Source organism: Colias eurytheme, chromosome 26 (genome assembly GCF_061535395.1).
Source record: "Colias eurytheme isolate Ceu_HAF_F1 chromosome 26, ilColEury1 Martin Lab GWU primary, whole genome shotgun sequence".
Classification (NCBI taxonomy): Eukaryota; Metazoa; Arthropoda; class Insecta; order Lepidoptera; family Pieridae; genus Colias; species Colias eurytheme.
Window position 1 is genome coordinate 6,753,030 of NC_143005.1, and position 12,654 is coordinate 6,765,683.

Sequence of the window (12,654 nt, forward strand, 5' to 3'; positions counted from 1 at the left end):
ATTAAATCAATGAATTATTTCAAGTGGCCTATAAAATGAGGATTTGTTTTTGAGCATTCTCTTAATTTTGGTGATAAATAATGAATCTAACCATAACGTAATATATTAAGTTACATGCAAAAAAACATCAGGGAAATATTATAATCAAATACACAAATATGCATAATTTTCTATTGAATCATTCCTTACATACCATTAATTTGAAAATGTATTTTTTCTATTTCTCTACTCTACTATTTTTAAATATATTGTTATTTTCACAGAACAGTAAAGTGATTTTATAGCACTAATTTCAACATTAGTAAAATTTTGCCCGCCCCCTCGTTTTTCCATAGACAAAGTTTTAATTACAAGAATCAGCATTGGATAGCAGAGCGAACAGAATAGCCGCGCTTCTTTGGGAGTGGTAATGTCTCGAACCAATCTACTGCGTTCTCGTGATCATTGACATCGGCCATTGGTCTATCCTTTGTCAACCAATCATCGAAAAACCAGTGAGGAATATCCGATGTAAGTTTACAATATTTGTCGAAAATTTCCAAGTGCTTGGGAGGATTAATAAATAAAGCTCACAAGTAAACTTTAGAAAAATGTACAGAAAAATTATTTCAAAAGACAAACGCAGCCATTTTGATTACGTAGCATTAATTTCTTGGTTTTATGACGACACGGAAATTTTTTGATAAAGAAATAATGTAATTCAGAATTTTCAGGAAATTCCGTTTGCAAACAATTTTTCTTTTGTTGTGTAATTTTTTTAAGACTAACAATCTGCAGATTGTGGTAGGCAAGGCGGTAGGTATATGAGCTTATACATAGGCTTATACATACCATATATACATAGGTTTCCTATTTGTAAATTTTGAAAGTTACCTACCTCTTAATGTATCTGTTTGACTCTCGCTTTGTCATAATGAACATAGTATAAAACATTTCAGATAGAAAATGGAGCATGCTCAGATACAAACAACTGATGGAACTCAAGTTGTGACTTTAAATGGTCAGCAACTACAAGTTTTACAAATGAACAGTGGTCCACACATGGTACAGGGCCCCAATGGACAACAAATTGTTGTACACACAGTACCCTCAACTGCTCCTGCTATACAGGTATGACTTTGGATTATTATTTAGCCTACAGTTTTACTACTTAAACTCAAAATATATCTTGTTTCGTGGCATAAGGTTTCCCCAACTCTTGCCAGTGTTGTCTGTCTTCTGCAACTCTCGTCCAGTGAGGCCGCAAAGTCTGGCAAATGGCTTAGCTAGCTACCTTAGCTGTATTTATCGTAATTAAATACTAACCAAAATGTTTAACAAATAAAAATAAATAGCTATTATACCTTTTAACATAAACTAGATAGTTAACATGTTGAAAAGAAACATTAAAAGATTATTATAATAAATAGATTGTCTTGTAATTATAGTCTAAATAAGAATGCTAATGTGTGATAGAATTAATAACTCCTGATTTGATTTTGATGATGCTTTGCAACTTTACTATTGACACTTTTTAGCTGAAAAATACAACTTACATACTTCAATAAGTTTGTAAATAATTTTATGCATAAAATCATGTTTTGTGAACTTTTTGTAAGAATATCAATCAAAAGATACTGGGTTTGATCTCCAGTATAGACTACTTAAAAGTCATAATAGTACAGACATTCATTTGGACATGTTCAAACTAAAAATATACATATAATGTAAAAATATATTTTATTTTATGCACACACAAGATTGGAGCGCCACAACTCCAGGTGGTAGTACCTTTTCCTTTTTTATCTAAAATCTTATATTTGCCAATTTATTTTGAATTGGCTACCTGTAGAATAACTAGATTTTGATTTTATTTTGCTATATGCATGCCATGAAGAACTTCATTCAATTTAAAAATTAAGTCGAAAGCTTTTTTTAAACCTATTTTTTTCGAAATGCATTTGTGTTTTGGCAAAGCTATTTTTAATAGGTATTTTTTTAATTAATTAAATATTGAAAATACTTTACAGGTAGCAGCACCAAATGGACAACAGATACAAGGCTTACAAGTGGTGCCATTATCTAGTATCCAAGGTAAAACATATACATTTACATGCATATTTTAAATCATTTATTACTAGACATTGTATGACAATGTAAAGCATCAAGTTCATTACGTAGATATACATTTTAAATTAAAATTCTACCAAGTATGAATGATGTAATATTCTATAACAAAATTGATGATTTTGTTAAATCTAAATTTTCATAGAGGTTATTTATATTGTAATAACTTATATGGAAAACAAAACGATAGACCTTTTAAAATTGTAAATGTTAAGACTGACATAAGACATTTGTAACATGAATAAAACATAAAGCAGCTTCTTCCAGCGCCATTGGGTTTGAAGTAGAATAGAAAAGGGTAAAATCTCTCTATATCACTAGAATATTAAAACTTTCTATCAGTGAAAGAATTATCAGTGTCAGTTCAATTATTTTTCTCGATTAGCTTTATAAGAATTATTATATTTTCAACTCTGTTCTAATTCTATTCGGTTCTATTCTAAACATAAACATATCCAAATAAAAGATTATTTTTAACGTGATAACGTTTTTAAAATCGTTTTAGTCGGGTGACATGTTCAGAAACTTGTGTCACACCAAAACCTCACGAGCGCGATCGCACGTATAACGAGAGAGAGACGGACCGATCTCCCGTCTCATCTCGAGCGCTGCCACTGCATTATGTTATCACGTAAACATCTCGATCTTCATCACCTACTTTACAGACAACCAATTTTTATCGTACATAACAACTTATTTGGAAAACAAAACGATAGACCTAAAACAAAAGGAAATTTTCATTATTTTTCAGGTGCTAACGGCAACATGCAGTTAGTGCAGACACCAGACGGACAGACGTTCCTCTACCAGCCTACAACCGCCACACAGCCGCAGATCGACCCACACCAGGTTATACATCAACCGGCAGGTAATTGATGACGCGGTTGGCGCAGTGGTAAAGTAACTGCTTACTGAGCCGACGGTCCCGGGTTCGATCCCCGGTCAGGGCAAATATTTGTGTGATGAACTCAATTATTTGTTCTTGGGTCTGGGTGTTATTATCTATATATGTATTTATTAAATACTAGTGAGCCGGGCCGGCTTCGCCCGTGGTACATGTTTACGTTTTCTCTCCATAAGAACCATTCGCGTACTTCAAGGAATATAATAAAAAAAAAAATTATCGAAATCGGTTCAGCCGTTCTCGAGTTATGCGCTTACCAACACATTTTGCGATTCATTTTTATATTTAAACTAGCGGTCCGCCCCGGCTTCGCCCGTGGTACATATTTACGTTTTCTCTACATAAAAACCATCCTCGTACTTCAAGGAATATAATAAAAAAAGAATTATCGAAATCGGTTCAGCCGTTCTCGAGTTATGCGCTTACCAACACATTTTGCGATTCATTTTTATATATAAAGAAGATATTATATTTATCGTAGCCTAGTACCCACAACACAAGCTCACAGCACAAGCAATATTTAATTTTGTTGTACCTATTATGTTAAGGGCCGATTTTTCAACGCTTGGATATAACTTATTCGTCGAATAATGTATAAAACTACCATTTGAAACACATATTCTAATTGCCCGTATTTGACAGTTTACGTGACATTTTAATATTATCGTGTAATACTTTGTTGGACGGATAAGTTTTATCCAAGCTTTGAAAATCGGCCCTAAGTTGATATGATATGTTAAATAATGAGTAACATGATTTTAGTACAATTCGCATTGATTCATTATTACTTTTATAATTCTAGTCTTTTTTATTAAATTAAGAAGGTTACTATCAAGGTTTATTGTTCGTTTTTAGTTTTTAATTTTTATGTAAATTAAATCTTTCTTTGTTTTGCAGTAATTATTAAAGCTTTATCATTTAATTTTCTGTAATTTTTACACATCATCTCATTTTAGTATATCTTAAGTTATAATTTTTTTTATTTTCAGTGATCAATTTAAACGGAAACTTAGTGCAAGTGGCCAATGCAGTCCAACCGCAGCAAATAATTAATCAACCCAATATTGTGATGGTATGTTTTAGAAGATAACCAATTTTATATCAAGTATAAAAAAAATATATTTTATAACATAGTTACATTCAGAGGCGGCTCGCCCTAAGGAGCGCTGGTGCAGTGAACTCCCATAAATAATTATAATAAAATCATACTCCTTAATTTAATTATTAACATTAATTATTACTATTTAAAATCAATCGTAATCTTTAAAACTACTGTTAATACCAATGAATATATCCATCATTCCATCATCCCATACACCTGTATAATACCTACTGTATTATGTAACGCGCGAAGCGGTGCGCTCACGATTGCGCTCCAATGAAAAAAGATTTAGTACATTTCCTAATACGAAATCCAATAGGAGTGAAAGAGAGGGTTTTGCCAGAGCCCTGCGCGTGAAACAAAAGATTTTCTATGGAAAAGTAGCAAAATTCGGTGCGCCGCACCCGCAAACGTTGCCGGTTCGTTTTTACCGCCCGGCAGGACAGCGATTGCGACGTTGCCAGTTGCTACGTCTATAATATAAACAAACACTCGACTCTCGAGTCAACTTCAATGCACGCGCGCGATTCATGCAATTTTCTAATTAAAATTATAAAATACGTGTTGAAATAGCCTGTACTTATCAGTATTACTTGTGAGTGTTAAAATGAACAATAATTATAATGTGGCGTTCATTAAAAAGTGTGATAAAACGTTACAAATTCGGCTTGAATGTAAAGCTAAGGGACCGCCACGGCCTGAACTTGATCTTACGCAAAAATGTACGACAAAAACGAAAACATATACGCGTGTGTTTAAATCTGAACAATATGTAAAAAAAACCGTGGTTGTGTGGTTGTGATGAAAGCAACAACAGATATTTACGAATGTCTTGTCGCTTTAAGTTATAGATATTTTTGCACACCAAAAAGAAAGACGTATGTAGGTATTTCCTTTATAAGTAATTTTTTTGATAAATGTACTGCTTTACACCATGTATTTTCAGTGTTTTATTTCAAGTGAACACCCATAAAATTTTGTCACGAGCCGCCTCTGGTTACATTGCTTTTGTGCTTCATGAAAAGTAATAAATTAAAATAATGCACATGCATTCAGTGCTGCTATGCTCGATGCGGCGAGCGAGCGCGGCCGGTAGCCGTACCGTAACTGTTTCATATTCGAACGATACTATGTCCCACCAGATGGTGAACAACAGCGGCAGCGGCTCGGGCGCGGCGGAGGCGCCGGGCGAGGACGAGGAGCCGCTGCTGTACGTGAACGCGCGCCAGTACAAGCGCATCCTCAAGCGCCGCGCCGCGCGCGCCAAGCTGCACGAGCAGGGGCGCATTCCCAAGGAGCGGCCGGTACGTCACACACGCGCACTGCACGTGCACGCGCGCCAAGCTGCACGAGCAGGGGCGCATTCCCAAGGAGCGGCCGGTACGTCACACACGCGCACTGCACGTGCACGCGCGCCAAGCTGCACGAGCAGGGGCGCATTCCCAAGGAGCGGCCGGTACGTCACACACGCGCACTGCACGTGCACGCGCGCCAAGCTGCACGAGCAGGGGCGCATTCCCAAGGAGCGGCCGGTACGTCACACACGCGCACTGCACGTGCACGCGCGCCAAGCTGCACGAGCAGGGGCGCATTCCCAAGGAGCGGCCGGTACGTCACACACGCGCACTGCACGTGCACGCGCGCCAAGCTGCACGAGCAGGGGCGCATTCCCAAGGAGCGGCCGGTACGTCACACACGCGCACTGCACGTGCACGCGCGCCAAGCTGCACGAGCAGGGGCGCATTCCCAAGGAGCGGCCGGTACGTCACACACGCGCACTGCACGTGCACGCGCGCCAAGCTGCACGAGCAGGGGCGCATTCCCAAGGAGCGGCCGGTACGTCACACACGCGCACTGCACGTGCACGCGCGCCAAGCTGCACGAGCAGGGGCGCATTCCCAAGGAGCGGCCGGTACGTCACACACGCGCACTGCACGTGCACGCGCGCCAAGCTGCACGAGCAGGGGCGCATTCCCAAGGAGCGGCCGGTACGTCACACACGCGCACTGCACGTGCACGCGCGCCAAGCTGCACGAGCAGGGGCGCATTCCCAAGGAGCGGCCGGTACGTCACACACGCGCACTGCACGTGCACGCGCGCCAAGCTGCACGAGCAGGGGCGCATTCCCAAGGAGCGGCCGGTACGTCACACACGCGCACTGCACGTGCACGCGCGCCAAGCTGCACGAGCAGGGGCGCATTCCCAAGGAGCGGCCGGTACGTCACACACGCGCACTGCACGTGCACGCGCGCCAAGCTGCACGAGCAGGGGCGCATTCCCAAGGAGCGGCCGGTACGTCACACACGCGCACTGCACGTGCACGCGCGCCAAGCTGCACGAGCAGGGGCGCATTCCCAAGGAGCGGCCGGTACGTCACACACGCGCACTGCACGTGCACGCGCGCCAAGCTGCACGAGCAGGGGCGCATTCCCAAGGAGCGGCCGGTACGTCACACACGCGCACTGCACGTGCACGCGCGCCAAGCTGCACGAGCAGGGGCGCATTCCCAAGGAGCGGCCGGTACGTCACACACGCGCACTGCACGTGCACGCGCGCCAAGCTGCACGAGCAGGGGCGCATTCCCAAGGAGCGGCCGGTACGTCACACACGCGCACTGCACGTGCACGCGCGCCAAGCTGCACGAGCAGGGGCGCATTCCCAAGGAGCGGCCGGTACGTCACACACGCGCACTGCACGTGCACGCGCGCCAAGCTGCACGAGCAGGGGCGCATTCCCAAGGAGCGGCCGGTACGTCACACACGCGCACTGCACGTGCACGCGCGCCAAGCTGCACGAGCAGGGGCGCATTCCCAAGGAGCGGCCGGTACGTCACACACGCGCACTGCACGTGCACGCGCGCCAAGCTGCACGAGCAGGGGCGCATTCCCAAGGAGCGGCCGGTACGTCACACACGCGCACTGCACGTGCACGCGCGCCAAGCTGCACGAGCAGGGGCGCATTCCCAAGGAGCGGCCGGTACGTCACACACGCGCACTGCACGTGCACGCGCGCCAAGCTGCACGAGCAGGGGCGCATTCCCAAGGAGCGGCCGGTACGTCACACACGCGCACTGCACGTGCACGCGCGCCAAGCTGCACGAGCAGGGGCGCATTCCCAAGGAGCGGCCGGTACGTCACACACGCGCACTGCACGTGCACGCGCGCCAAGCTGCACGAGCAGGGGCGCATTCCCAAGGAGCGGCCGGTACGTCACACACGCGCACTGCACGTGCACGCGCGCCAGTACAAGCGCATCCTCAAGCGTGCTCTTTAGTGCATTCCATACGAAATTTGTTACTGAAATATGCACTATTCAGAGTATAACAGATGACAGTTAGGTCAGTGAAATGAACTTATACGTGACCGCACGTCTTGACGCGGGCCTGACTACTGGCAGAACTGCAGCGACTACTAAAAGTCACATCATCACATTTGTTTGTGTAAGTAAGCAGTTCCGAACGTTTTGCAGGGAGTTACCATACTGTGTTGTGGCTGAGCAAAAATTATTATTGTAAAAATAACTTATATTGAACTGTTGTTATATTAATGTTACAGAAATACCTGCATGAGTCGAGGCACAGGCACGCAATGAACAGGATACGAGGTGAAGGGGGACGGTTCAACTCTGGCAGTCGGAGGTCAGTATAATATCGTAATATTTCAACTTATATAATAACATTTGAAACCATTTAAATTTACTGAGTGCATTATTATTCAACTAGATTTCCGCCCGCGGCTTCGCCCGCGTTTTCAAAGAAAAACCCGCATAGTTCCCGTTCCCGTGGGATTTTCGGGATGAAACCTATCCTATGTGTTAATCCTAGTTACCCTCTATATGTGTGCTAAATTTCATTGTAATCGTTTCAGTAGTTTTGCGTGAAAGAGTAACAAACATCCATACAAACTTTCGCCTTTATAATAGTCTTAAGAATTAAGATAGTAAACACTTCAGTATTATGATTCACTTTTCTTAAACAGACGCCAGAGTGTTGACTGTCAATATATTACCAGATTTATTATTTCAGAAGTATGGAGACACAGGCCGGGCAAATGTCGCCGGAAGATCCCTTGATCTTACAACAACAACAACTGGACGACATCAAACCTGACACGGTATCCATTACCATCATTCAGGTAAAGATTTTTCTTAATAATAAACATATTTGATTAGCTTTTCGGTATTTTTTTTAGAATAGAATAATAATAGAATTCGATGAAAGGGGTGCGAACCCGCCTTTTATGCGTTTAAAAATTATAAAGTATTTGAATGGGATAAAACTAAATATCAAATTTAGCATTTCATATTTTTTCATTTTATAGTCAAGTATAATCATAAGAATGTTTATTATTTCTATAAATAAAACACAAAAAACGACAGTAAACAATGAATTATTAGGTTGGTGGAATTAGTAGGTTTTTATTAGCATAAGCCACTTTTTTCTTCCATAATTGTTATAAACACTAAACCATTGAAATCTTCAACTAAATACAGATTAATATTGCAGAAGTCATATTCAATAAAACAATTTTAATTCCAGAATGAAGAGCTACAAGAGAACCAGTCGAACCAATGGCGGAGGCTCGCACCACAGCCCATGCAGTCCACGTAGCATATAGAGATCGAATATATCGACAATTCCAGTTAAAGACTGCAAGTTATAGTGTTTTAGTGTTAAAAGTGACACTAACTCGCGTGAAAACATTATTAAAAGTGTGGGGAACTCATATGTGGAAAAAAAAACAAATGTTGTGCGTGTTCGTCCGAATGTGAGCGACATACGTTAGTGTTAGTGTTGAGAAAACATTCGTAAAATGTACGGATGTTTGCGCTCATGCGGTGATAAAAAATTAACATAATATGTTGTAAGTCACTAACTTGCGTGGAAACATTCGTAAAATGTACCAATGTTTGCGCTTATGCATTGTTAAAAAATTAACATATGTTGTGAGTCACTAACTTGCGTGAAAACATTCGATAAATGTACGAATGTTCGCGCTCCTGCAGTGATAAAAAAATAACATAATATGTTGTGAGCAACTAACTTGCGCAAAACATTCGTTAAATGTACGAATGTTTGCATATTCGTGCGAAGTGACCAGCTTTAGTGTTAAGTTTTAATGCTAAGTGTTATTGTGTTTGTGTGAAAGTGTACATATGTGAACACTGTTATATTACTGGTGAACAATAAGTGTATGTAAGTTAGCTGTAAATGCAATTAAATTTGTTTGAGGCTGTGAATATGTTGGCATCACCTAGTTTTTCTGTTCTGATGTTTTGAAATAATAAGGGTCAGTTTCACTTGTTGGTTATGTCCCTGATAGTCTTAGGGCCGATTTTTCAATTCTTGGATAAAACTTATTCGTCGAATAATGTATAAAACTACCATTTTAAAAACGTATTCTAATTGCCCGTATTTGACAGTTTACGTGACATTTTAATATTATCGTGTAATACTTTATTGGACGGATAAGTTTTATCCACAGAACAGTAAAAACATATAGAAGTGCTGTAATGTCTAATTAGTATGAAAACCAGTGTCGCCAAACCCACACATTTAAACCGATAGTTATACAGTACACTACAAGTAAACTATGCCTTTGATTGGACAGCTTAATTTGAGTAAAAACTGACTTAGGTTATAAATTCAGCATTTCAATATGTACCCTAACGCACCATGTTACGGTTTATTTTAGTATAACATCCCTAGGTATATTAGCTGTTTTGTTTCTCATTGCACAGAAATTCCAAATTCGAAAACATTCAGCTACTCCACAACAGAGGGCGTTAGTTTTCGATAGATATAAATTTGAAACGCAACACATAGAGATAAGGTTGAAATTTGTGTCACTCAACATTAATGACATTAACTTGATATTTATCTGATGCTATGCTCTGAGGGATGTCAGCCTTGTTATCGATATCTCGATATCGATAATTCACAAATAAATATTTTTTGTGTATTTTTTTTTTCTTTCTATTATACGAGTATAGTATAATGTGTCACATTTTGGAGTATGTTTATTACTACTAAGTACGTCTTTTTATATTATGATTATTAAATAAAAAACGGAATAGAATAGTATAAATCTATATTTACAAAATACAAACAGAAAATATTATGCATTATTTTAAATCTTGGAACTGCTGTAGGTTTGATGTATCGGTGGCCTTTGTTAGACCGCTTAGTACTGTTCGGCATCCAGTTAACTCGTCACGTTGCATTTATCCATTTCTCTTTTAAATTAGCCTCTTTGGGAAATCTATAAATAAATTAGACAAATGAAAGCTAAGGAAAAATAAAAGAAAATTTAATATTTATAATGTCTGTCTTTTCTAAAGTATCGATACTGTCGATATGCGCCACAAGCATCACTAAAGCGACATTCGTTTGTTTATTGCAATAATATTCCAGAAATTCTTGTTTGCTGTTCAATCTATAATAGTACTAATTTCTTACGGATTAAGGTTCATTTTGACTAGATATTTGTATACAATTTTGACAAATTACAAGCGAAGTTATAACATAAAATATTATATGTAAAATAAATAAAAATAAGACTTACCGATGGTATGAAATGCCTCCATTGCTGATATTATTTCGTCTGCTATCATTTTTGCACTCTTATACCGAACAACACGTCCTAATTAATGAATAAATATGGAAAAAAGGTTTGACAGCTGACAACCGACTCGAATATTTTTCTGCGCACAACTGGGAGCAAGTTAGGTGATCTTACCTTACAAGTGACACGTGGGCCACGCCCACATCACACTTCTATCTACTTTACTGTTCTGTGGTTTTATCCAAGCATTGAAAAAACTCCCTTAGGGCGCTTGTGCACTACAAGGAATTTTACTGTCCGGCATTCCGATTTTTTACGGTCCGGTGTGGCATGAAAAAACCGATGAATTGCTTGTGCACCTGTCCGTCTTTACTCGGATCAGTACGGTACAGTTCAAGGAAGTATGGCGGTATAATGCTATCATAAATGATTGTTTTCGCATTTTACAAGAAACGAGTAAAAATATAGAAGGTGAAATATTATATTACTTCGTTATAATAAAAAGTAAAGTTCCGTAAGAGATTTAAAACGCGTGTTTCACTTATTTATTTTAATCGGTGACGAGGAGCTAAATCTATTCCCACTTGAACTTTAACTTACCAACACTTACTTAGATAATAATTATAGGTCAATGCTTGGTCAATGTATATAAAATAACAATACCGACTTCTCAAATCTCATTGCCAGCTAAAAGAAAGTAAAACAAGAGCTTGCTTTCAATTGGCATATGCAATAAAAAGAGTAAAATCCAAGCAAGTTGGCACTCGAAAACAATTATACCTACAGCGACTCGTAAACTCAAAAAACCATCCGGAATAGGGAAAAGTAAAATGTCGGACAGTAAAATTACGTATAGTGCACAAGCTAGTATTTAGATTAATTGCGTGCCATACCGGACCGTAAAAAATCGGAATGCCGGACCGTAAAATTCCTTGTAGTGGACAAACGCCCTTATACATTATTATTTATTTGTCAATTTATCTGACAAGTAAGCAAGCTAAGGGCGTATTCAGAAAGAAAGCTTAAAACTTATAAGCGCTTATCGGCGCTTGTCATGTTCATATATTTTCCTGCGCGGGTTACCAGCGCTGACATGCGCCGATAAGCGCTTATAAGCGCTTACAAGTTTCAAGCTTTCTTTCTGAATACGCCCTAAGTAACATATCAGAAAGTTGTGAACCGGGCCCTTATTTTTTCTATTATTAGACATCTTTGTAGTTATGTGTTTGTCAGTAATATAATAATATTATGTTAGAGGATATGAGGCTAGATTTTATATGAATCTTTTATAATGAAATCGATTGTGAGAGGTTTTATTTGTTTTTTTGTTTTAATATACCTAATTCAAAAATGTCAGGTCAGTTTCTGTTATGATACCTTATCATGTGAATTATATTTTTAATTTTCAATCTTTACATATATTTTAATCAAGGACTTGTTACAATTTCATTAAAAATTGTGATTGTTTTTATTGCTTAATGATTAAGTTTTCTAATTTTCATTTCAGTAAAATCCTTTATTTAAAGAATGTACATGATTTCATGTCTACTAAATTTGTTTTATATGTTATATGAACTGAATATGTCATTCATAAGTAAGAATTAAGATTTTTAAGGCACAATGTGGTTCAAATATTTACAAAAAAGTGTCTGTGCAATGTGAAACAGTTTGAATTAAATTATTATTAAATGTTTGTAAATAATTTTGTAACTTTAATATATTATACGAGGTGAATTTTTATATCAGTGAAAGTACAAAATAAACTTATTTGCACAATTGATTGTTTTATTTCTGAAATGATTGAGGGAAAGTTATAGACACCTAAGTTCCTACTTAGAAAACATTAAGAGCACTTTCCAGCAGAGCATGAAAAAAATAGTTCCGTTAGCATACACCACAGACATGTCGCCACGAAAAAAGTTTCGCTGTCGACCATAGATAGAGATTCTGTGATCTGTGCTGTCGACGCATAAAATAAA

At 39.3% G+C, this 12,654-nt stretch overlaps 1 protein-coding gene across 2 annotated transcripts; it reads left to right on the forward strand.

Annotated features, from left to right (window-relative positions):
• The first annotated feature begins 353 nt into the window (after positions 1–353).
• On the forward strand, positions 354–9,586 carry Nf-YA (nuclear factor Y-box A). 2 transcript variants are annotated; one of them, XM_090116747.1, is made up of 9 exons: positions 354–510; positions 939–1,110; positions 2,010–2,073; positions 2,858–2,974; positions 4,000–4,082; positions 5,255–5,416; positions 7,667–7,749; positions 8,137–8,245; positions 8,650–9,586. In XM_090116747.1, exons 2-9 carry the CDS (start codon positions 946–948, stop codon positions 8,719–8,721), a joined length of 855 nt encoding a protein of 284 aa, XP_089972873.1. In that variant the 5' UTR covers positions 354–510; positions 939–945; the 3' UTR covers positions 8,722–9,586. The 2 variants fall into 2 exon arrangements, with proteins under 2 accessions (XP_089972873.1, XP_089972874.1); XM_090116748.1 differs by having other exon boundaries at positions 8,140–8,245.
• The last annotated feature ends 3,068 nt before the right edge of the window (positions 9,587–12,654 follow it).

Coding starts and splice junctions, on each gene's coding strand:
- Nf-YA (XM_090116747.1), top strand. CDS start 946: ATGGAGCATGCTCAGATACAAACAACTGATGGAACTCAAGTTGTGACT. Junction 2,074..2,857: donor GCCATTATCTAGTATCCAAG/GTAAAACATATA, acceptor ATTATTTTTCAG/GTGCTAACGGCAACATGCAG. Junction 2,975..3,999: donor GGTTATACATCAACCGGCAG/GTAATTGATGAC, acceptor TTTTATTTTCAG/TGATCAATTTAAACGGAAAC.